This window comes from Suncus etruscus, chromosome 1 (assembly GCF_024139225.1).
Source record: "Suncus etruscus isolate mSunEtr1 chromosome 1, mSunEtr1.pri.cur, whole genome shotgun sequence".
Taxonomy (NCBI): Eukaryota; Metazoa; Chordata; class Mammalia; order Eulipotyphla; family Soricidae; genus Suncus; species Suncus etruscus.
In genome coordinates, this window is record NC_064848.1 from 63,985,643 (window position 1) to 64,012,247 (window position 26,605).

Below are 26,605 nucleotides of genomic sequence, written 5' to 3' on the forward strand. Positions count from 1 at the left end.
GGGATATGTGTGGAAAATGAAAAATATCTAAAACACTTCTGCTTTCTGACAGATTTAGAAGTTGTTTGGAGACAATTTTCCAAAATTGTCTTGAGATTGCTATATTTTCCAACAGTATTGCTTCTCATCTATTACAACTCACCAGAAATGTTAATTTTTTCTCTATTCAATAAAATAATATAAAAATTTTAAAGACAATAAACATCTCAATTTGGATGAGGGGGTTGGGCCACATCCGGCAGCGTTCAGGATTTACCCCTGGCTCTGCACTCAGAAACTACGCCTGGCAGGCTCAGGGTACCATATGGGATGCCAGGGGTCAAATCTAGTCTGTTCCTGGTCATCCATGTGCAAGGCAAATGCTCTACAGCTGTGCTATCACTCCGTTCCATCTCAGTCAATTCTTAACTATGGAATGGAAAGAAGTGAACAGTGGAGCTGGAGAGACAGTACAGTGGGTAATGCACTTACTTTGCATAAGGCTGACCCAGGTTCAATCCCTTGCACCCCATATGGTCCCCCAAGTTCATCAGAAATGATACTGGAGCAGAGCCAGGAGTAAGCCTTGATTGGGCACAGGTAGGTGTGGCCCTTAAATTACCAAATAAGTAAATTGAGGATTAGTTTATTAGATGACCACAATGTATTCGTTGAATAGTGCTTAATAGTACTAGTTTAGTGCCAACCAATAGTGCCCAAACTATATATTAAAAGGGGAAAGATGAATTCAGTCAGGTTGTAGCAATGAAACTAAGGTTTGTTTAAAGCAAACTGACATTTAGGGTGATCCTACGTATTAATCTTTTGCTGCAAAACAAATAACCCCATGGGGCCAAAGCAACAATACCAGTAGGGCATGCCAGGAGTGATCCCTGAGTACCACTGGGTGTTGGCCTAAAGCAAAACTTGGGCCCAAGTGATAACAGAGCAGTTAAGAGCATTTGACTTGCACACAGCTGACCAGAGAACAATCCCTGGAATTCCATAAAGTGCCCTGAGTCTGCCAGGAGTAACTGTTGAGCGCAGAAGCTAGGAGTAATCCCTGAGCACCACTGGGTTGGGCCCCCAAAAACCGAACTAAACAGAGAGGTTGGAGTATTAATAGGTATGGCGCTTGCCTTGCTGACCTTGTGTAGCTGACTTGGGTTCCATCCCTGAGAACTGCCAGGAACAATACTTGAGTGCATAGAAAGGAGTAATGCCTATGCATCACCAGGAGTGGCACCCAAACACCTCCCCCCCCACCCCACCCCCCGCCAAAGCCTATAAAACTACAAAATTTAGTGATTAAAAGAAAACCCATGGGCTGGAGAGATAGCATGGAGGTAAGGTGTTTGCCTTTCATGCAGAGGGTCATTGGTTCAAATCCCGGCGTCCTATATGGTCCCCTGAGCATGCCAGGAGTGATTTCTGAGCGTGGAGCCAGGAGTAACCCCTGAGCACTGCCCGGTGTGACCTCCCCACCCCCCCAAATAAGAGAATAAAAATTTAAAAAAATCCATTATCTTAATTCCTATTTGTCAGGAACCTAAAGTGGTGTGGATACCTTCACCCAGGGCCTTTAAATATATAGAAGTGAAGTAATCACATGGCTTGACCAAGGGAGATTCCACATCTACACTCAAACTTGAGGATTTGGAAACTTAGTGACATCAGTTTCTTGACACCTAACATTCTCTATATGGAAACAGAGAAAACATATAGAGGAAACATAACATCTACTTAGAAAGCCACAGTATTTTGGTAAAAGAACTGTAAAAATGAAAACACTTGCTGCATTCTATTCATTATAAGAGATTAAGTCTAGCTGATATTCAAGGGGGAAGGGATTGGACTTGAGCATTCAGCTATGAAGGTGAATGTAGATTAGTATAGATCAATCTAGAATGACTAGACACCAACAAGCACTTTGTCAGTAGCTCATAATCAATTTGGTTTGAATACTATTTAATTAAAAGCAGTGGGAGTTCAATTAAAATCTTTGCCTACTGGTAGATTGAGGAATTTGGGGAAGTTCCCACCAATCAAGAGAGGTTTGGTCAACTATTAATTTTTGTGTTTTTGGGCCACACCTGGTGACGCTCAGGGGTTACTTCTGGCTATGCACTCAGAAATCGCTCCTAGCTTGGGGACCATATGGGACGTTGGGGGATGGAACCACGGTCTGTCCTAGATTAACGCATGCAAGGCAAACATCCTACTGCTTGTTGCCACCACTCCAGTCCCATAACCATTAATTTTTTTTTGGGGGGGGCACACCCATTTGATGCTTAGGGGTTACTCCTGGCTAAGCACTCAGAAATTGCCCCTGGCTTGGGGGACCATATGGGACACTGGGGGATAGAACCACGGTACTTCCTTGTACTTCCTTGGCTAGCGCTTGCAAGGCAGACACCTTACCTCTAGCGCCACCTCTCCGGCAACCATTAATTTCTTAAGAGTAAGAATTACTCTTTTAAGTTTTTGGGTCACACTTGGCTGTTTTCAGAGCACCTATTTTGGTGCCAGAGATCAAATCTAGTTTTGGCCCTACCTATCTTATATATCCGTCTAAAGGTTCCCTCCCCCCCCCCTTTTTTTTTCTGGGAAAAGTTCTATTGATAACCTCTATTGACGAGGAATGGAAGCTCTAGAGACTGCCCCAAAATAACCACAAAAAAACGTTTGATCCAAATACTTGAACTGGGGAGCCAGAAATGCCTGGGAAAAGCACACATTACTGAAGTCATTCTTGTCTCTGAACAGCCAACCATCCCATTTCCTATAGGAATTACATAACATGAAGAATGGTAATAACGGAAAGGACAAAGCATTGGGATGTGGGGCAACCAAGCTTGCACAAATTATTGTTGGTGATATAATCTACTTTGAAAACTTATATGTAAAGACTTCAGGAATTTATGGGTTGCATGATATATACATGTTTTATTTTATAAAAAATTGTTAAGCTTTTTTCCAATGCTTTATACACAAAGGTTCACAGATACTTTATTTATAATACAAAATCTTGGAAACAGCCCAATGTTCACCCACAGATGAATAAACATATTGTAGGATATCCATGTATAATGGATTACTTAGCCTCACAATCAAATTTTGGCAGTGTGCAATGTTTGGTCTGTTATATTTTGTTCTCATAACCATATATATATTTCCAAAACTTTAATCTCTAATTTCAAACTTCTCATTGCATAGTGGCTTGTTCTTATTCTATCAGTATAATTTCACATTTGGAGATATAGCTGCAAACCTTATTCTTTCTTTTTATTCTTACTCTTTTTGTGAGTAGTAATCATTTGGTCAGCCTTATTTCCTCTAGCCAGTTGTTGATTTCCTGAGTCAAGCGACTTTGTAATGTGTATTTGTTGCATTCAATGTCTTTAGGAAATTTTGTTGTCTGGACACAATCAGTTCAGGACTTACTCCTGGCATTGTGGGGGGACCACCGGGTAGGGACTACCCATTGTACTATGGCTTTAGCTCCCGCCTATAATGGGGACCAAGTCAGTACACAGTGACCAACCAAGAATAACTCTACCCAATATAAATAAACTTGTGTAATGGGCCACACACTAAGTTCCAATTTCGCCAATTCAGGTAGAGATTCATGAACTCTCTTTTAGGATGTCCTGATGTGTCTGTGGTGGGGAAGGAGTTCTGGTCCCTAATAAAAACAACAACAATGAAAAGACAGTCAGCAAGTCAGAGCTATCCAGTTCATGCACGTAGGATCAATGCTGGAATTCAAAGCTTTATATTAGAATGTGGAACCACTTGTTAGCCAAATTATCACAACAGAGTTGTGAAGAAGCTAAGCGATTTCCAGCATCTCAAAATTCACCCAATATCTTAAGTGTATTAGCAAGCATGTGTTTCTTGGATAACCAGAAGAGAGTTCAGAAACTAGACACCTTGTCTACTTAAATTAAAAAGTATCCACACAGAAGAGGCTGAGCTAATTATGAATTATTAGGCTAAGACTAATTATAATAAATTTCATGAAAAAGTAGTATTTCAAATCAGATACTACATAAAAAATGATGTGAAAGGGCCGGAGAGATAGCATGAAGTAAGGCGTTTTTCTTGCATGCAGAAGGATGGTGGTTCGAATTCCGACATCCGATATGGTCTCCCGAGCCTGCCAGGAGCAAATTCTGAGCGTAGAGTCAGGAGTAACCCCTGAGTGCTGCTGGGTATGACCCAAAAACCAAAAACACAAAAAAACAAACAAATGTAAAGATGATAAAACTAAAAGAGCATACTATTTGTGAAGAAATCTTGCCCCCTCCCCAAGACTTCAAATTTGATCCGGTCATGCTTGAATTCTAACATTCAATTTATATAAAATAAATAGGCTAAAAATCATGCTATATGGTAATAATTAACAAAACCATAGTTTGGAGGGATCCAATTTTGCTACAAAAACTCCAAAAGGTCAACAAAATAATAAATGGAGATGCCTACATAATAAAAAAAAATACTTAAACGAAAGAGGTTAATAATAATTAAGAGACTTCCCTCTTACCCTACTTAATTCAAACAAGAAACAAGACAATATATGTATTTGTGATACAGACCCCTGACATTTGAGATAATGGAAATTTGAACAGTCTGTTGCTATTTGATGACATACTGCTTATATTGCTTTCTCCTCCATGTGACAATAGTTTGTGGTTGTTCTAAAATTGTCTCTTTTAAACACAAGGAAAATATTTATGTAAAGAAAGTATTCTTTAAAAATTTAAGAGCAACACAGTATTGCCAAACTTGAGGCCATCTTGATATATGTAAACATATTAAGCTGTAATCAGCTTTCTTTCTTAGTCTACCATTTAGAGCAAAATATACAGTATACATATGGGAATAATTTATTTTGCTAAAACTGTGGTAGAACTAAACTAGATGCAGTAACTAAAACACAGAGCTATTCCCCACACTTTATGCAGCGATATGACCAATGGTGTTGGGAATACAGCACTACATGATGTAATTTCATAATTTTCATTCTCAAAGTCCTATTTAAATTTGATCTCAGAATCAGAGAGATTAAGAGAGCACAGTGGGTAAGGCACTTGCCTTGTATGTGTTGAACCCAGCTCAATCTCCAGCACTCCATATAGTGTTCCAGACCATGTTAGGAGTAATCCCTGTCAGCCTGGAGCATATCTAGCTGTGACCCCCAAACCAAAACCACACCAAAACAAAAAATTCAATTATTAAAATAATGATGAGCTTAACATCTGTATAACTAGCCCCGTGACAACAACTCCACTTATGTTGTGCTTCTCAGCAAATGATTCTGAATCTAATCTAACATGGGGAAGATCAATGAAATGAGTGTGGTTCATAGTCAGTGGAAGAGATTAGTTAGACTGGACAAAGTCTAAACTGAGAATGCCAAAGTTTGCAAAATCAACACTTGTATATCTATCCATTGCTACGCTTCCTTTTTTTCTTTTTAGTTTTTGGGCCATACCTGGATGCTCAAGATTTAATCCTGGTTCTGTGCTCAGGGATCACTCTTAGAAGTCACAGAGAACCATCTGGGATGGCAGGGATTAAACTTAGTTGGTCCTGTGCAAGGCAAGCAACCTATCTGCTGTACTATCACTCTGGCCCCCAACCATTTGCTAAATTTCTTAACTTTTCTGTTACTTGATATTCATTCTCAAGTTGGGGAAAATAACACTTAACCTCTTATGATTATTAGAAGACTAATAACAATGCATTAGAACAGGGATCTTCAAACTACGGCCCGCGGGCCACATATTGTATTTATTCCCATTTTGTTTCTTCACTTCTAAATAAGATATATGCAGTGTGCATAGAAATTTGTCCACAATTTTTGTTTTTACTATAATCTGGCCCTCCAACAGTCTGAAGGACAGTGAACTGGCCCTCTGTTTAAAAAGTTTGAGGACCCCTGCATTAGAACATCTGATTAGAGCAATGGAAAAATTAAAAAATAATGGTTAGATATATGGCTCTGAATCTGTAGGTAGTAAAACTGATTTTATAGTAACATAACTTATCTGATGAATACATGTAATCTAGATTTGTAGACTAGAACAAGGTTTTAGAGTATTCTATCTGTAAAAATAAAAAGGAACGTTGATTTTGATAAAAATTAAATACAGAACATAAATTGTTAAATTACAAAAATAAAACATACTAGGAGCTACTTAAAAGGGCTAGAGAGCATGCCCTCTTCATTTCAGAGACCCAAGTCTGAACTCAGTATTATAAGGTCTTATGCACAATGATAGCAGCAAACGATGAGCTGGGAAAAGCCCTTAAGCACTGTCAGAAGGCCCCAAAACAAAACAAAACTTAATTTAAAAACCAAGTTATTACTTTATTTGGGGGGGGGTACACCCATTGGTGTTAGGGGCTTATTCCTGCCTCTTTACCCACGATCACTCCTAGCACTGCTCAGATAACGTAAGGTGCATGGGATTGAACTGAGGTCAGCCACATACAAGGCGAGTGCCTTACCATTGTAAGGTTTTTGCCCCTTCGCCCAAGTTACTAGCTTTTAATTTGAATTCTTCCCATTTAGTAAAATTAAAACAAAACAAAAACCAACCAGCCAAGCGGAAAAAAAATCAAGGGTACAGAATGTCTATTCCAATAAAAAAAAAAACCCACTAAAAATGACTGATTCTTAAAAATGCAGTTATAAACCAAGCAAACATAAAAATGTAAAGCAAGGAGTTATTTTTCTGGTCATAAAATATTTATTAGGTATATTTGGGGAATATAGTGAATATAAAATTTAGGATCACAATAGGAAGTAATTTCAATCCTCTCAAAGGTCAGCCCAGCCCTTAATGCTCTGCAGATGTAAAACCACTGGTGAGACTCACTAAAAGCAGTTTGACTAGTACAGAAGAGGCATTTCATGAACATTTACAACTAGAGCATCTGAATACCTCTTTTAAGTGCAAAACCACACCACATTACACTAATGTAGTAACAATGCATTCATATTGTTCTCATTAGTCATTAGTAGTCAACTTGCATAAAACACCAGAAAAAAGCACAGTGGCGTTCACAAAATGGGCTAAAAAACACATTGCAATGGAAGAAGAGACATTAAAAAACAAATATGCACACTACAGAAGCTGCATTCATTTAAAAAATCTCAGGTGTCATTTCCTTTTCTGAGAAATCAAATTACATGAACCAGGCACAACTAATATTTGAGAGGCAGTGTGTAGCTAAAATTTCATTTAACTAATTATTCAATGATTTAAAAAATCCCCATAAATCTTTTCTGTCCTGAGGTAGTTGCAAAATAAATCGTTACTTGGTTATCAACTAGAGCTGAGGCTTTGACTTTTGCTCAAACTAGTTGTCACTGTCAGGAACTACCTTTGATATTTAAAAGACAGCTGAGAGATGGGCCTCTTACTACACACACAAGATGATGGCTAAATAGGAAAGAGGATTAGCGGCTTCAGAACGTGAGCGATATGGTCCACCATTGCTTCCACGTCCCCCCTCCCTATCCCAATGTTAAGATTCTTTATTGTCCACAAGCCACCAGGAACAACACAGTGGTAGATCATCGTCCTTTGCTGTATCCAGGGAAGAAAAGATCAAGAAGAGTCTGCAGAATCTCATTGGGGACCATGATGTAATTCTGGCCAAGATCATGGCGGCAAGCAGGGCATGAGAAGACTTGAGCCTTAAAGGAGCGCTGTAGGCAATCCTAAGGCAAAACCAAGACAAAAGAGAAAAAGCAAAAATTTCAATTTCATCTGAGGATAAAGTACAAAGAAAACTACTCAACAACTAGAAACTTTGTCTGGCATAACAGGCACAGAAACTACACAATTAAAACTAGTCTCCAAACATGATTTTTGTTCTTTTGCTTGTTTGTTCGAATGCTAGAAGAAAATTGTATATTAGAAGTTATATAAGAGGACAAAACCAGTAAGCTTGATCTGATTAAAATTTCTATTTTGCTTTTTGGCCACACCAGGCGGTGCTCAGGTGTTACTCCTGGCTGTCTGCTCAGAAATAGCTCCTGGCAGGCATGGGGGACCATATGAGACACCGGGATTTGAACCAACCACCTTTGGTCCTGGATCGGCTGCTTGCAAGCCGCTGTGCTATCTCTCCGGGCCCTCTATCTTGCTTTTATACCACACAACTAAACAATATTCAATTCATATGGCTGTGCTTCTAAATTAGAATCTGCATAGAATACCACTAAGTGCATGGAACAACATTAGCTTGACCTTTAATATATGGCAACATATTTGTTAACTTAGAAAAGAGCATTGATATCTCCTTACCTCTTTCCCCACATTTTAATCCTCTCTCTCTCTCTCTCTCTCTCTCTCTCTTTTGATTTTTGGGCCACACTGGCAGCTCTCAGGGGTTATATCTCCTTACCTCTTTCCCCACATTTTAATCCCCTCCCCTCCCCTCCCCTCCCCTCTCCTCTCCTCTCTCTCTCTCTCTCTCTCTTTTTTGATTTTTGGGCCACACTGGCAGCTCTCAGGGGTTACTCTTGGATCTGCACTGAGACATAGCTCCTGGCAGGCTTGGGGTACCATATGGGATGCTGGCAATCAAGCCTGGGTCAAATGCAAGGAAAACGCCCTATCTGCTATGCTATTGCTCTGGCCCCTTTAAACTACTTCTTGATAATTCCAAACATGATAAAATAATGAAATCATATCCATCTGAATTAGTATTAGAAATTAAATTTACCACCAATATACAGTTATATACATCTATTCAACTGCACAGAACAATGCTTTTTCACCTGGTACAAATGAGTTTATTATGCTTTTGTCTTAACAAGGGAGAATAAGAAAGAAATTCTACTTACTTTACAGACATTGTGGAGACAATCTGTTGTAACAGGCTTGTAGACTAGCTCTTGGCAGCAGACACACATGAAAGATTGTTCCAATTTTTTAAGAAAATTCTAAAATGTATTTAAGGGCAAAGGAGAATGATCAGTTTAATGGAAATATTTCACATTAATAGAAAAAAGAGGAAGAATTTCAAATAAAAAATTAAAAAAAATCAAAGATCTCATTTCAAAATTGTTTTGACATTTACTTAAAAACACAGATTATAAAAGCCAAGTGAATTATCAATAATGTATCATCCAGCACATAAAATGTATGCTGGTTAGAGGGAAGTGTTGAAAAACTCACACCCTAATATCATAATCCTTTCCCTGACAAATTTTTAATGATTCATATTTCCCAGTGCCTCTATGATATCAGAAATAAAAACTTAAGATATTAGAGGGATTAGAGGAATTTTTGAGTTCCACATGTACTCAGGCCCTCAACTTACAAAATGGTAATGAAAATGGCAAGGTCCTTGCTCTTACAGAACCTTATTTTTCATTAGAAAAGCAGACCAAAATCCATTTCAGATAAGAGTAATAGAACAAATGAAGCAAATTAAAATAATAGAGTAGCTATTTTTGAAACTGTAGCCAGGAAAGGCCTCACTGAAAAGCTACACGAAGGTGGAGGAGAGAATTCTAGTCAGAGAGATATGGCAACGGTCAAGATGCAGAAATCATTATAAACAAAGCAGTTTGGACCTGAGAGAGTAGAGTAGCAAGAAGAGTCAGTAGAGCCAGGTAGAGAAGGCAGAGAATGTAGGATCTTTGAGAGGTATTTGTAAAGAAATATATGCATATATGTAACAAATATTTAAGACTCTTAACAAAACCCCAGTTCTGTGAGTTTAATACCTCTGTTCCTTCTTATCAGAAGAGAATGGGTATAAAATCTGCCCATAATAATAGTGCATAAACTCTCAGAATTCTCACTAATAGCTGTCTTATATTACCCTCTAGCCTGAGTTAACTGGCGTTGGATTAAGACTTACACAGTGGTAGATCATCTGGTCTCTTTAAACTTAATAGCTTTCCCAATGAGATTCTTAGTTTATTAGTTTGTTTTAGAGCTACAACCAGTAGTGCTCAGGGTTTATTGCTGGCTCTTAGCTCAGGAATTACTTCTAGCAGAGCTAGAGGACCATCCGTGGTGCCAAAATCAAATCTATGTTTGATGTGTACAAGATAAGTCCCCTACCGACTGCTGAGTTTTAGATAAAGTTGAATGTATTCTACATGCAGAAAAATTCTCTCCATGCCTGAACTTCAATATATATGAAACTCACATGTGTACAAGTAAAAAACTCAAAACCCTTTGGTTTGCTAAAAATAATACCTTAAAAATCAACTTAAGGGGCCGGGTAGGTGGCGCTTGAAGTAAGGTGTCTGCCTTGCAAGCACTAGCCAAGGAAGGACCGCGGTTCGATCCCCCGGCGTCCCATATGGTCCCCCCAAGCCAGGGGCGATTTCTGAGCTCATAGCCAGGAGTAACCCTTGAGCGTCAAAACGGGTGTGGCCCAAAAACAAAAAACAAAAAACAAACAAAAAAAAACCCAAAAAAAAAATCAACTTAAATTTATTAAGTTTTACCTTATTATTTCTTTCTTCTTTCTTTTTTTTTCCTGGCCACACCCAGTGATGCTCAGGGGTTATTCCTGGCTATGCTCTCAGAAATTACTCCTGGTTTGGAGGGACCATTACTGGCTTGGGGGACCACATGGGATGCAGGGGGATTGAACCACGGTCTGTCCTAGGTTAGGTCACACAAGGCAGAGATGCCTTACACCCTGCTCTACCGCTCTGGCCCCTACCTTATTATTTCTGAAAGGTGATGGCACTTGATGAGAAGATTGAAGAAAAGGATCATTCCTGATTTTGACTAATTTATGAAAATGATGTGTCTTAGGGAAACTAGTTTTCATCACTTGCTTATTCAAAATATTATTTAAAAAACATGAACATACTGGTCCTTCCACAAGAGATGCAAGCACTTCATCCCATAGTTTCTGGTTTTGATGATCTTCTCTGATTAGACGTTGTTGTTGGGGGGTGAGTTGGAAAGCCTCCACTGGTTCTGCTGAATCTGATGTTTTGGGCACTTTGGAAGCACTTGGACAATTATCTAGATTTATTTGGAATTATATTGAAGAATTTATGAACGATTTTGAGAACTATGTAACAAATATATTACTATTCCATTACTATTTAACAAAGATAAGCTGCATAAAGTAGCATCTAATCTCTCTGAAATCTATGTTATATATTGTTGTTGACTTAGACATACTTAACAGAAGTAACTCTCTAAACCTCCCAGTACCTATTTCCCCACAAACATTAATTTGCTTTTAATTTCTTATGATTTCCTTTCTCACATTATTTTCCTAAACAATGTCATTACAACTTAAGAACTGCAACTATTACCTACCATCTGTAGTCAATCTTTTGGAGACTTCACTGGCTTGCTTCTTTGACTGTCCTTTAGTCTTCTTTGCTTCCTTCTCTGAAGGATAACCTACTGGATACTGATGGGAGGAAAAAGACTAGTATAGGTTAAAGCTTCATATAAAAGAGGAGGTGGAACTGCTAGAAATATACTCTAAGAACACAAAACACAACAGTAAAATACCATCTGCAACCCTATGTTTACTGTAGCACTATTTAAAATAGCCAGAATCTGGAAACAACCCTAGTGCCTGAGAACAGATGAGTAGCTAAAGAAACTGGTATGGCTACACAATGGAATACTATGCAGCTGTTCAAAAAAAAAATAAAGTCATGGGGCCAGACAGATAGCACAGTGGTAGGGCGTTTGCCTTGCAAGGGACCAAACCAGGACCAACAGTGGTTTAAATCCTGGCATCTCATATGGTTCCCCATGCTGGCCAGGAGCGATTTCTCAGCACAGAGCCAGGAGTAACCCCTGAGCACTGCTGGGTATGGCCTAAAAGACAAAACAAACAAACAAAAAAATAGAAGTCATAAACTTTGCTTATACCTGGATGAATATGGAGAGTATTATGTTGTACGTTTAAAACAAATCAGAAGAAGAGGGATAGACAGAATATTTTCACTCATTTATGGGATATAAGAAAAATAAGACATAGTGTGGTGATAATATTCAGAGACAATAGAGAGGAGGACCAGTTCATGGTAGAAACTTTCCACAAATAGTGGAACAGTGCAGTTAGGACAAAAAAGGGAAGGGACCATTATGACGATAGTTGAAACTGATTACTAGGGATATTAACTGGGTGTTGGATGGAGATAAAGTGATATGCAAGGTATCCTTTATTAACAACTTCACTGGCTTGCAAACCAGTATCTAAAAAGAAAAAAAATGGATGTGATAAGAGTGAGAGCAGTGTGGGGGGGGGGAGAGAGAGAGAGGAAAGAAAGGTGGGGAGGGAAGCAGGAAACACTGGTAGTAGGAAACGTTTATGGGTGAAGAGTGGTGTACTTTTTTTTTTGGTTTTTGGGCCACACTGGGTGACACTTAAGGATCACTCCTGGCTTGGGGGACCATATGGGACGCTGAGGGATCGAGATCGAACCGTGGTCTGTCCTGGTAGCGCTAGGGAGTGCAAGGCACATGCCTTACAGCTTACGCCACCGCTCCGGCCCCAAGAGTGGGGTACATTTTAAGACTGAACTCAATCATGAACAATTTTGTAGCCAGTAATTAAATAATAATAAAAAATACCCCAAAGGGGGATGGACTCTAGATCCTGGTGAGAAACTTAAAACAAGGAGCGGGGAAATCTATATTTTCCCCAAACTATAAGAGCTTTTAAACTATGCAACAGACATAAAACACGGGGGTGGGGGTGGGAGGGGAGAGACTAACAAACCAGAATTCCTTATAGACTCAAACCCCCAAATTCAGTATAAAGTCTTGTTTTTCTATTTTTTAAATTAATTTGTTATTGCTGTTGTTGTTGTTATTTTTGGACCACACCTGGCGATACTCAGGGGCTACTCCCAGTTCTGCCTAAGATCAAATCTGGGTTGGCCGTGTGCAAGGCAAACGCCTTACCCACTATCGCTCTGGTTCCATGAGGTGTGTAGTTTTAATATAGTCTAAACAAATGTATTCTAACCTGTAAACGGAGACATAATCTTCTTGATCGCTCAATTCCTTCTGATGTCCAAGGAGCAGGTTCAACATCATCTCTTCTTAAAAGATAGCGCCAAACCAAAAATCCATGGCTTGTTGAAATTTCTGGCCAGTATTTAACTACCTAAATAATATATCAGTACTAGTTTGAAATGTAAAACTTGCTCTTATTAATAATGTCTTGTTAGTGCAAACTTAGTAGAATTAAGTGCAAAATGCAAAAGAGAAGTTAAATATTTGATACTATTTTCTTTTCTTTTCTTTTTTTTTTTGATTTTTGGGCCACACCCGTTTGATGCTCAGGGGCTACTCCTGGCTATGCGCTCAGAAGTCGCTCCTGGCTTGGGGGGACCATATGGGACGCCGGGGGATCGAACAGCGGTCCGTCCTACGCTAGCGCTTGCAAGGCAGACACCTTACCTCTAGCGCCACCTTCCCGGCCCCTTGATACTATTTTCTATTAAGATAATTCCCTATGTCTGAATTGCAATTTGAAATGCAAAATTTTGTTAATAATTAACCGAACTCTGCGAAACAATATATAAAATGGTGGCAAAGAGATGCCTGTTTGTCAATTAATAAAATCTACTTCATAATTACAATGTGCTCTGCTTTGAAAATTACAATTTAAATCACTTTGAAAGATCTAAGAGTCAAGCTCTATAATAGCCAAATTTTTGTCACTGAGAATATATACTCATTCTAACTCTGCGATGAGGAATTTCAAATAAACGTCAAAAGCAAAGTATAGAAGTTAAGTGATCGCTTATATGAGTCTGTTACATTTTCAGAAAAGAGTGGAAACAGTTTTGCAATGGTCTCTTTGTTTTAGCCCACCCACAGTAGAGTAGTTCCCTGTGGCTACTCTGTCTTTCATTGAAAGCCCAGGAAGAATGACTAACAAGATGTCATGCCAGATAGAGCACCTTATAAATGCCATCATATCTGTTGCCTTCTTCTGGAGCATATTTGCTGATCTTCCTCCCTTTAAAACTGCGTATCACTCTGACTGGCTTACCAGCTCTCCAATTCCGAGACTCTGCTCCAATTTTATCATCCAATGGAGCATCACAGTTTAGGGCCAATGCCCTGTAAAAACAAAACAAAGTCTTTATACCAAGTAATCTTCCTTCGAGTATACAATCGCATCATTAGCTCAATTAAAAGGTGAATTATGCCTTACCTGATGGTTAAGATTCTATGATTCTTTCCATATTATTCCAGATAATAGGATTATGCTTTCCCCCACCAGCAGAGAAGACAAATCAGTTTTCTGATGTCACCCCCAAGCCGGGGGATTGGTTCTCAGATAGCCTGTAGGGTTCTTCTGAAAGTAATAACATCTGTGCCACGTATAATAGAAAACAACTAAAAATACATGGAATTTTCTTTAAATAACGTTTGTTGAGGGAGGGGAGAAAAAGTTGGATAACTAAGCAAGTGGTTTTTTTTTTAATAGTTATTTTTGGTAAGGGAATGAATGAGGTAAATTGCTGGAATAATGTAGAAAGAAATTCAGAAAAATCTGCAGTAAGGTACAAAAATGACCTTTCCATGTCCAATTTCCATATGCCAGACAATGAGGTTTCTTATAATTTAGAAGATATTAAGTCCAAGTTAAATATGAGAGTATTCTTTAAAGAGCTCCATCAAAAGGGTAAAAAAGTTTAAATAAAACTGAAGCACTCAATCACTGGGCTAAATCATGACTATAATTATTAACTGAGATCCCATTTTACTGATGATACATGATAAAGGAGAAACACTGAACTGGAAGCAGCACTGATTGAGCCCCCTTTAATGTGTGTGGACTTGTAGAAATTAGTCATAAGACTATGAAAACTTAGAAGACTTTCTTGGTAGAATTTAGCTCTGCCAAAAAGAAAAACCAAACTAGGATCTGTTTAAATTTGTATTCTTCCTTGAAGACATCTACTCTCTAAGTGAAAATAAACTACTAAAATCAAGTACTTATATCCATATATATAAAAACACACGTCAATCTGTAAGTCAAATGAGATATTGAAAAAGTGGGTAAAATTCCTTTTTTACACTAAAAAAAAATCTTAAAACTAATCTATTGAGGGGCTGGAGAAATAACGCAGCAGTAGGGTGTTTGCCTTGCAAGCAGCTGCCCCAGGACGAACCCAGGTTTGATTCCCGGCATCCCATATGGTCCCTGATCCTGCCAGGAGTGACTTCTGAGTAAAAAACCAGGAGTACCCCTGAGCGCCTCTGGGTGTGAATTCCCCCCAAAAATAATAATAAAAAATACAAAACTAATCTATTGAACTCTCCTAAATAGTTCTATTGTTAAAGTAAAGAATGTTTAGTTTTGGGTTTTTTTCTTTTTTTTTGGGTTGCCGATGCTCAGAAATCATTCCTGGTCTCAGGGGCCATAAGGGATAGAACCTGCATCCGTTCTGGGTCAGACACGGGCATTCCAATCTAGCCCCTAAAGTAAAAGAACTTTACACTGTAAAGTATATATATATATATATATATATATATATATATATATATATATATATATATATATATATATATATATATGATATATATAAAGTATATTATGATATATATATATTATCCTCTTAAAGTGCCAGTATAAAGATAATAAATACCACCTTTCTATTAGTGAGTGGATTGTTCTGGTGCTCACAGGTCCCTTCAGTGCTAATGATGTCATCAGTAACTGGTACTGTTAACGCACTCCTAGCTTCAATATTCAAGCTCTTCAAATATGTGAAGAGTCCAAGAGGGAAAATGAGGCAAAAGAAAGCTGTAATGTGAGGGGCTGCTGCCTCTAACTGTCCTTCCTTATAAAGGATGGCACATGGCTGCCCTTTCACTTTCATAAACAGAAAAACTGAGAGAGCAACAAACTTTTTAAAAGCAAGAAGCATTTTAAAAAAACAAACTAGGAGTTGAAGTGATAACACAGCGGGTAGGGCATTTGCCTTTCATGTGGCTGACCCAGGTTCGATCCCTGGCATCCCATATGGTCTCCCAAGCCTGCCAGGACTAATTTCTGAGTGCAGAGCCAGGATGTGAGCACCACATGGTGTGGTCCAAAAATAAACAAACAAAACAAGTGAAAAGCATGGAAATATTGGTAGAAGAAAGTGAACACTGGTGAAGAGATGGATACTTGAATACTAAGAGTGAAACTCTACCATCAAAAACTTTGTGACTTTGTATCTTAAGGCAATTCGATAAATTTAAAAAAGAAGCAGGTGTCTAAACTACTACTTCTGAATTAACTGGATGGACAATAGACTATCCTAAGCAACTGCAAAATGGTTAAGTCAATATTTCCTTTTCACTACCTTCCATTTAAAGCATTTTTCACTACTCAATTATGTTCTAATAAGATTGTAACATAAAATATAATATTAGGTATAAGATTATTCAAAAGCTTAAAAAGAATCTAGCATGTACATCACAATCACAAGTGCAAGTAGTTATTTTAAGTAGTTTCATTCCAGCAATATTATTACTAAAAATAAAATTTAATTTTCAAATTTGACAGCTGGAAAAAGTCTTCTGAAAAGTCTAGGTATATTTTATATTTTACAAAAAGACATACAATATTTCTCTTTTAAGATCATTCCTACTGGGCCCGGAGAGATAGCACAGTGGTGTTTGCCTTGCAAGCAGCCGATCCAGGACCAAAGGTGGTTGGTTCGAATCCCGGTGTCCCATATGGTCCCCTGTGCCTGCCAGGAGCTATTTCTGAGCAGACAGCCAGGAGTAACCCCTGAGCATCGCCGGGTGTGGCCCAAAAACAAAAACAAAAACAAAAGATCATTCCTACTAAAGAACAGCTTTCTTTTTTAGAAAAAGAGCTATAGACTGGACTCCTGCCTCAAAATGTCTTCACCAGCAAATCTGACCTGTCTCCTCTGCTGGTTCAATAATCCTACTGTCAGAAATAACATAGAAGACATAAAAACTGAGAATCTAAATAACTCCATTTGCAACAAAGTCTTAACATCAGATGGGTATATTTTTCACTTGGTAATCAGAAATTAAGGTACACTGCTTAAAATGGAATGACTTACACTCCAGAAATAAAAAACACCCCAAACCCCAATTCACTTTTACCCAATAACCAAAAACACTGTAAATAAGATATTGAAATTTTTAACTTAATGAAATGAGCACAAAATCTTAAGTGAACCAAGTTAAAATGTGGTTTTTGCTATCTACAATAAGGTTGCTAATTCTATTATTATTGATATTAGCATGTATTCATTTATGAAATAAAACCTTGAAATTATATGTTCGAGGAGTGTTGGAATGTCAGTAATCTACAGAATAAAGGTCAATACACTAAGTGGCTCTTTGTAACGCTATTAGAAGCATTTAATTAGAGAGCCATTTTTGTAACTAAATTAATATTCTCTTTTGTAACACTTAAGTGACATCTAATTATTATGATTCTTAGCAGTACCTTGAAAATAGCTTTATGTTGATTTATCATTTATACACATAAATGTGACTCACAAACAGCCCATTTCACATTGTTGAGCTTCTTTCATAAAGGAGTTTTATCATTTTCAAAGAAAAATCTCTGAGTACTAGAAACAACTTTAATGTATGGGATAGGACCATCTTGCACTCTTTATTTTACTGAATCTACACAGGCCCCTCTCCTTCAAAGATTTTATTGTGTTTGAAAATGCAAAGCATGTAGTAGGACTAAGAATCATGTCATTTAAAAATGATAAAAAGATGTTAGATTAAATAATCAGGTAAATGGAATTCTTATTATAGATATTTTTCAATTTTTAACTTTTTCCTCTATATTATACAATGCTAATTATAGTACTATAATGAAATTTTTATTCGTAGGTCAGTTCTAAATAAATCGTACAAACTCTTAATGAGTACCTGTTCATGTTTGTTAATGTTTGGTCAGCTGACGGTGCACCAATTCGTTTATTACCAGCCAGATTTTTACCACCACTCCCAGTGTAAGTGAATTCATCTCCTCGGTCCTGCAGGGGAAGATTTTAGTGGTTAGAAAGAAAAACCCAACAATAATTCCTCTAATTCCGTAGCAAGATTTGGATAGGACATTGTGAATTGATATATTTTCTCAGCATATCTACCAAAATGAAGGCAAATTCAATTGCAAATTCCGAGGAATGTAAGTGCAGTAAAGTTTCAATTTCTATCATTTGATGAAGATTCTTTTTTTTTTTTTTTGGTTTTTGGGCCACACCCAGTAACGCTCAGGGGTTACTCCTGGCTATGTGCTCAGAAGTTGCTCCTGGCTTGGGGGACCATATGGGACACCGGGGGATCGAACCGCGGTCCGTCCAAGGTTAGCGCAGGCAAGGCAGGCACCTTACCTTTAGCGCCACCGCCCGGCCCCTGATGAAGATTCTTTTAAATTTAGTTTAACACCTGAAAACTTGACTATTATGATACACACATATACTCAAATAAGTACCAGGATTCATACTCAATTATGTACCAAAGTTTCTATCATTTTAATGAATGACTGATTTTCCAACTGCAGTTTATATCAGTATTCTCAACCTTTCTTCAACCGTGGTTCCCTTCTGATCATATTTCCTTCTTGTGGTCCTACTGGTTGTCTCCCTCATCTCACACTATGGTCTCAAATAATGGTTTTTCCCCCCATTTATGTGATTTGTGACCCCTAGGAATATCCTGAGGATCATATATTCTCAATCAGGATCAGACAGACTTCGGTTGAGAAATACTCAGCTATACCATAATTAAGTTTTCTGCTAAAATCAAAAGTTTAAGTTCTTACAGCATAAGTTCCCCATTTAACTCTATAGTTTAACCCAAACTCCATTCAAGAAAAATATATAAATATGATTAAAAATCATATGAAATGTCTTATAAAAATATTTTAAATGCCTATGAAGTTAAATGTTACATAAGCACCAAATATTCCATAAACATCACACCATAAATATTATATGGCACCATAAATATTTTTACAATAGCTACAGATTTATATTGATATTCTTTATACAATTCAGCACTCAAATAACATTTCAAAATTAAAGTACATTTATTAATTCTACAAACACTAGCTAAGTAACAGTTGTTTAGTTCATATCATTTTTGTTCGTTCAAACTGAGTTGAAGATATAAAATTTTATTTCTAAATGTTGCTTGTTTAAAGGTCAATTAGTTTTCATCTTTTCCTTTGGAGTATCATTTGATGAAAATATTTTATTTTAAATTTAGTTTTAATTAAAGTACTTTAAAACTTAATGCAGAGCCAGGAGTAACCCCTACGTGTTACTAGGTGTGGCCCCACCCAAAAAATATCCTTAAGGGAAAAAGATTTGATAGAGTCTCGGACCCCAGGTGCCATCCTTTATCAAGGCATTTAGAGGCAGTCCCTGCAGTTACTGCTAGAATGGAAAAGCCTTGTTGCTTTGCCTCATTTTATTCTCTTTTTACTCTTTTCACACACTTGAATTGACTAAATATAATCTGATGTTATAAGTGAGTTAACAGCCAGTTACAAGTGGCATTCATTAGTACTGATTCATTAAAAGGAAGCAGGATTACCCTAATACTGGCTCTGTACTCTGGGACAATATGCAGTGCTGGGATCAAAAAGTGTGGGTCTATATACAAGGTGAGTACCCTAACAAATACCTTAACTGCTCTGCTCTGTCTCTGATCCCCAAATGCACTATTTTAAATGCTATATGCCAGTTCATATCGTCTCAGTTTGGTTATCTGTAGTGGGCCCATCTCAGCAGTGCTCAGGATCAGGGACTATTTTTATTGATATATGTCCTGGCAGGGCTGAGTTGGTGTTAGGTATCAGTGATGCAGGAAGCCACCAGAAATAGTCCCAAGTGTTTGGGGTTGGGAGAGGATAGAGTGTCAGGGTTAAGTTTTTGAGGTCTTATGTATTTTGAACTAATATACCCAGCTCTAGCAAACTCATTCCCTCCACCCCAATGCTTTTAACAAGTTTTTTAAAATGAGGTGTTGGGGAGTTTGCGTGTGTGTTTGAGCCAGCAGGCTCAGTGGAGCTGGAGGAACAATGAGGTTCAGGGGATTGAACTGGGGTCAGATGCATGAAAGGCAAGTAATCCTTTATTATTTATCTGGCTAACAAGTTTGACTTTTTGTTTTTGGGTCATTTTATTTTGTTTTGGGACCATACCCAGCAGCATTCAGGGGTTACTCTTGGCTCTGCCTTCAGAAATCACTCCTGGCAGGCTCGGGGGACCATATGGGATGACGAACCTGGGTCCATCCCGTGTTGGCTGTGTGCAAGGCAAATGCCCTACCACTGTGCTATCACTCCAACCCCTGTTTTTGGGCCAAATACTGGTGATAAAATCCGTGTTGGTTACTTGTAAGACAAGAGCCTTCCTTACCTGCTATCTGTCCAGTTCTTCCATCAAGTTAAAATTTTAAATAATGAACTTATAGACAATATGATTAATTCATTTATCAGTTACCACATACATACATAAATCAAAACATCTGGGTTAGAATGAGCTCTCTCTTATGTGGAATATAAAGAACTATCCTAAGAAAATAACAACAATCCAATGGCAACACTAAGAATCTACAGAATTGAGCTTATTACCAAGGGGGTACATCTCTAGAGGGTTGAGAGGGACCCTATTACCAGCCAATAATGGTAGTGGGTATATTGTTGGAACACTGTATGCCTGAAATTTTACTATAAGTATTATAAATCATAAATAAAATAATGTAACATTAAAAAAAGCTCCAAAAGCCCTGTATTTTACTGAATAATCAAGACAAATTCTTCCCTTCCTCTCTCCCTACATTTTATTAAAAGTTACTGAGGATTGGAGTGATAGTACAGCAATAATGGTGATTGCCTTGCATATGGTTGACTCACAAGTTCTATCCAGCATCCTATATGGTCTCTTGTGTGTTGCCAGGAGTTATTTTTGAGAGCAGAGCCAAAAGTAATCCCTGAACATTTCTGGGTGTGGCCCCAAACAAAAAAATTACTGACATGAGGAAGAAGTCTTATCGTTTTTATACTTGAAGCAACGTTATTTGAAACATTATATAGGAGCAATTTCTGAGCATGAACAAAACCAAAAATAAAACAAAATACAACTTTACATCACTGTAATTCAATACATGAAGTTCAACAAAAAAGTCAAATTTCAGTCCTTTTACAAAACATGATCTAAAGCATGTTATAAAGGTTGCATTATAACTTACTACTTCATCTGCAAATCCTCCAGCCAGCACAAGAGAATAAGCTCCATCATTACTTCGACCATGAATTCCACCAACATGAGGCCTATGAACACCTGCTTCACTCACCTACAAATTAAAGAAATGGAGACTCAAAATATCCTTAAAAGATTAGTTGAATTACATTTTAAAAAGCACTTTCACATACATTATTGGGTCCTAGAAACTTCCAACTAAAAACCGAATGTTACCCAGGACTCTAGCATGGATCTAGAATTCCGATTCTCAAAATTACTACATAATCTTCATCCGATGTCCCCTGGTTAACTTCAACTCAATTTGAGTAAGTAAAAGGAATATAGTGATATATTATATGTAATATAGATATTATTTGTAATAATATATAGTAAGAGCTTCAGATCTCATTCTCTTCCTAATTCACAATTCCATACCCAAGTCAGAAACATATGAGTCCTGTCTGGTTACAAATACTGTTGACTTGAGTTTCTAGATCTCTCAAAATGATCTTTCTCTATTTCCTCCACTATAATTTTAATTTGAGTTGCATATGTTAAAAATAGGTTTCTGAGGCCGGAGCGGTGGTGCAAGCGGTAGGGTGTTTGCCTTGCATGCACTAACCTAGGGTGGACTGTGGTTCGATTTCCTGGCGTCCCATATGGTCCCCCAAGCCAGGAGTGATTTCTAAGCACATAGTCAGGAGTAACCCCTGAGCGTCACTGGGTGTGGCCCAAAAAGCAAAAAAAAAAAAAAATTAAAAAAATAATAATAGTAAGATTCCTTTTACTGCTTTCAGTGTTCTTATTTCAAAATCCATTTTACCCATCACAAATACCAATTCTTTAACATATCTTTAAATTTTCAACTGTAACATACATTCAATAGTCAGTATCAAGTACAAAGATCATATATCACCCTCTTTCAGTATAGCTCATATACAATTCCTTTCCTTTATATCCAGCTTCTCCTTTAAAGATCCTATTATAGAGCCCAAACTCCTCAGTTTTACACCCAAACACTTCTTAGTTTTACTCTTGCTGTTCTACCACTTCAACAGCTATTAAGCTGTTTCTCTATCTCCAATTCTGGCTCACTGAAATAAGCATCTAAAATTAAAACTTCTTGAGTGAAAAAAATGTTTTTTTTTCCTACTTCCTAACAGGCAAATCCATACTGCGATGGCCAACAATCTCAAGTTTAATTTAGACCATATTAAGAACACTTATAGAGCTTAGGAATTAAAATGATAGGTATATAAAAATTAAAGTAAAAAGATAAGGCAAATCAAAACACCAGTTTTATTATACTATTTTAATACACTGTATTGTGTGTTTGTAGGATATTTAAGGCACTGGTTTTGCTTTTTGTCATTTTTATTCATTATCATCTATAGTTTGTATTGTGAGTATTCAACACTACTAGCTATGAACATACTAATTATTTTAATTTTAATTTTAAATCATTATCAACTATATCAACACCAAGGTCACTCAATGATTTAGAATCCTGAAAATTTCTAATTGAAAACTGTTCTTATGTAGACCTCTTTTTCCATAGTAAACGGTCCATATTTATAAAATAACCATTCTAAAGAGGAAATCAAGATTAAATATATTAGAGTCTTGTCAGGGGGAAAATGAAAAATTTGGGTTACTTGACACTTCCTTTGATCAATAATATATGGTATTTTTGGTTGTTGTTTTGGGCCATAACCAGCGAAACCCAGGGATTAATCCTAGCTTTGCATTCAGGCAGTACTTCTGGGAGTGCTTTGGGAATCATATGGGATGCCCAGGATTGAACCCTGATTGAGCACAAGCAAGACCAACCACTTACTCATTGTACTCTCTCTTCAGCCCCAATATTTATGTTTAATTTTCTGAAGTTAAAACTTCCTTAAATTCAATATCAGTAAGTGAAAAGGTACTACAAAACTCATTGCTTCAATCATTAATTACGTTCTTAAAATAAAGATGTTTTAGTTTTTTAAAAATTCTTGGCAGAAATGTACAGAAAGCTTAACAATATTAAATACTTTAACTGTAATAAACAAATAAGAGTGGTACAGGCAGAACATTTGCTCAAATAACTCTTTGAGGTATCTTTCTTTGAGAAAAAAAGATTACATTCTATAGAAAATCTCTCATTGGGCCAGAGTTAGTGCATAAGATAGGGCACTTGCCTTGCATGCAGGTGACCAGGTTCAATCCCTGGCACCCTTTGGTCCCCTGACCAAAGTGACCCTAAGTGTCAAGCCAGGAGTATGTCAGTCCTAGACAAAGTCAAGTGCGGTCCAAAAACAAAAATAAAAAAAATTTGAATGCCGTACTACCTAGATTAGTACATAAATAATGATAATGCTATAATTTAAATTTTTGCCCTTTTGACTAAGTCAATTTAAAAAATATACCTGGACTCTAAATCTCCATGTTGATCCAACAGGAATCCCAGGAATAGGTCCATAATGATTAGAAGGAACAATAGTACATTCTTTAGTACGACCAACACAAGCCATTCCCTGCAAGTCCAAGAAAAATCCTTTAGAAATAATTTGTTTTATATCTAAAGGTCCTCACTTAATTACCATAAAATGTGAATAAATTAGAAACCCAATTATTAACATTTTATGATTAATATACATAACAAATTAGTGACATAACAAATTATATCATTAAGTAAATAGCTCTTTGTTATTATTTTCTGACAATCATTATTAACTCCACTGTTATTACTGGTACTGGAACATACTTTGTCTTATGGCTATAAATACTATAATTAGAATGAAAAGGCAACTTTTCTTTTTTACCCTGCCCCAGTCTCTCCGGCTTTCAGTACTAGCTGATGGCATTTTTGCTTTCTTTTTACTCATTTTTAGCTTTTCACCAGCCTTTACCACTTCACTGGAATCAGTTTTACATGAGGGACAATACCTTTAAAAGAAAAAACACAAAAATTTGTTAATACCACATTTAAAACAACAAATGGTTTAAATCAAGATTTAAAACCTAACAGGGTCAGAGAGATAGCATGGACGTAGGGCATTTGCCTTGCATGCAGAAGGACGGTGGTTCAAATCCTGGCATCCCATATGGTCCCGAGCCTGCCAGGAGCGATTTCTGAGCACAGAGCCAGGAGTAACCTCTGAACACTGCTGAGTGTGAGCCAAACACAAAACAAACAAACAAACAAAAAAGGATTTAAAACCTATCAAGATAAAAACCAATTTTAAGAAAATTTTTGGTATTTATAAGAGCCTCATTTCGAATTAAAGAATTAAACTTCTAAAAAAATCCTCATTCTTTTAGAGAATATAAGATTTTCATGCCAAAAATTCAGGGGCCAATGCACTCATATAAAAGATAGGGCATAAAAAAAAAAAAAGGAAGGCAGCCAATATGGTCCCCTGAGCTCTGCCAAAAATGGCACCTGAGCACAGAGCCAGGAGTAAGCCTGGCTTACAAAATTTACCAAAAAATCTTCAATTTCAGTTCAAAAGGCAAAACTAACACAAATGACACCACAAACTATGGTGTAGTCACCTATTACATCAGAACAATTCCCCTTTTAATTTGTCATTAAAAAATATAGTAGTAATAATGATTCCAGGATCAACAATGAAATATAAAATAGTAACATATTCTATTTAAATTGGTTATTAAAATTTTCCAAGTAAAAAAATGTGGGCCAGAGAAGTGGTGCAGTGGTAGGGCATTTTCCTTGCAGGCAGCTGACCTAGGAAGGACCATGGTTTGATCCCCAAGTGTCCCATATGGTCCCTTAAGCCAGCAGTGAGTCCTGAGCATCACCAGGTGTGGTCAAAAAAAAACAAAAACAAAACAAACAACAAAAAGACTAACAAAGAGAAAAATATTTCCAACTAAAAAAATCTACCAAGTGTAAAACTCACAAGGAGAGAAAGAATATGATTTACTTGGAAACTGACCCCCCCCCCTTTTTTTTTTTGCTTTTTTGGGTCACATCTGGTGGCATTAAGGGGTTGTTTCTGGCTCTGTGCTCAGAAATTGCTCGTGGCAGGCACGGGGAATAATATGGGATGCTGGGACTAGAACCACTGTTGGTCCAGGGTTGACCACCTGCAAGGCAAACACCCTACTGCTGTGCTCTCTCCGGCCCCGGAAACTGACAAATATTTTATCTGGTTAGAGAAGAGTACTTGGAGACAAAAAGAGGAAAGCGGTTAAGATAGCTAAATGGCCAGAGAGGTAGTATAGAAAGTAGGGTACGTTCTTTATACACTGCTGAATCTAGTTCATTTCTGGGTAACTATAAACACATATGGTTCCCCAAGCCAAGCCAGGTATCTTGTCCTGGCCACAGAGCCAAGAGTAAAGCACTGGGCATGTTGGGCATGGCCCATAAATAAATAATTAATTAATTAAAAGGCATTCAGCTAGGGGCTAGAGTGAGAGCAAAGTGGGCAGAGAATTTGCTTTGTATGGTGCCATCAGGGTTCAAACCCCTAGCACCCCATATGATCCCAGCACAAGGCGTGATTCCTGATCAGAGTCAGGAGTAAGCACTGAGCACTGCTAAGTGTGGCCTGAAATCCAAAAAAATGGTACACCAGATAAATGAAGTCAAAGATAATGTACTGGACACTGGAGTTATATCAAGCCTCCAAAATAAATGCACAATGACTGATAAGTATCTGACAGAGCACAGACTCCAGGTAAAGAAGATACCCATTTTATACACATAGAAGCACTTTTACACTATTTATAAAAACCTGCTTTTAGTAAATGTGTGCCCAAGAAAGTATAGAATAAAACATTTTAGAGTCTTTTAGATGTAGAAGGCAACACGGACAAAAATAGAATAGGAAATTGTGATGACTCTGTGCTTTAAAGTACTGCTGATTGGCTATCTGAAATATCCCAGTTGCTATTATTTGAATTTTTAAAAATGACTTATTTAAGCACCATGGTTACAAACATGTTCGCAGTTGGATTTCAGTCGTAAAATGTACACACCCCTTCACCAGTGCAACTCTCCCATCATCAATGTCCTCATTTCCCTCCTCCCCATCCCGTGCCTGTCTTTGAGACAGGCATTCTATTTCTGTCACTCACTACCATTGTCATGATAGTTGATAGTGTAGTTATTTCTCAAACTGCACTCAATACTCTTTGTGGTAAGCTTCACATTGTGGGCTGGTCCTTCCAACCCTCATCTGTTGTCTCTGGGCATTATTATAATAATGTCTTTTATTTTTCTTAAATCCCACAGATGAGTGAGACTATTCTGTGTCTATCTCTCTCCTTGTGACTTATTTCACTCAGCATAACAGTCTCCATGTCTATCCACATATAGGCAAATTTCATGACTTTATTTTTCCAAACAGCTGTGTAATGTTCCATTGTGTAACTGTACCA

General features: G+C 37.4%; 1 protein-coding gene across 1 annotated transcript in view; it reads right to left on the minus strand.

Moving 5' to 3' along the window:
* Positions 1-6,714: 6,714 nt before the first annotated feature.
* Positions 6,715-26,605, minus strand: part of UHRF2 (ubiquitin like with PHD and ring finger domains 2) — an 89,041-nt gene continuing 69,150 nt past the window's right edge. The window contains exons 7-16 of the mRNA XM_049773230.1: positions 24,019-24,142; positions 23,623-23,730; positions 21,219-21,323; positions 17,889-17,995; positions 13,919-14,081; positions 12,976-13,116; positions 11,304-11,400; positions 10,843-11,000; positions 8,846-8,944; positions 6,715-7,714 (exon numbers count right to left, since the gene is read on the minus strand). Coding sequence (XP_049629187.1) covers positions 7,568-7,714; positions 8,846-8,944; positions 10,843-11,000; positions 11,304-11,400; positions 12,976-13,116; positions 13,919-14,081; positions 17,889-17,995; positions 21,219-21,323; positions 23,623-23,730; positions 24,019-24,142 — 1,249 coding nt within the window. The 3' untranslated portion in view covers positions 6,715-7,567. The remainder of the gene's footprint in view (positions 7,715-8,845; positions 8,945-10,842; positions 11,001-11,303; positions 11,401-12,975; positions 13,117-13,918; positions 14,082-17,888; positions 17,996-21,218; positions 21,324-23,622; positions 23,731-24,018; positions 24,143-26,605) is intronic.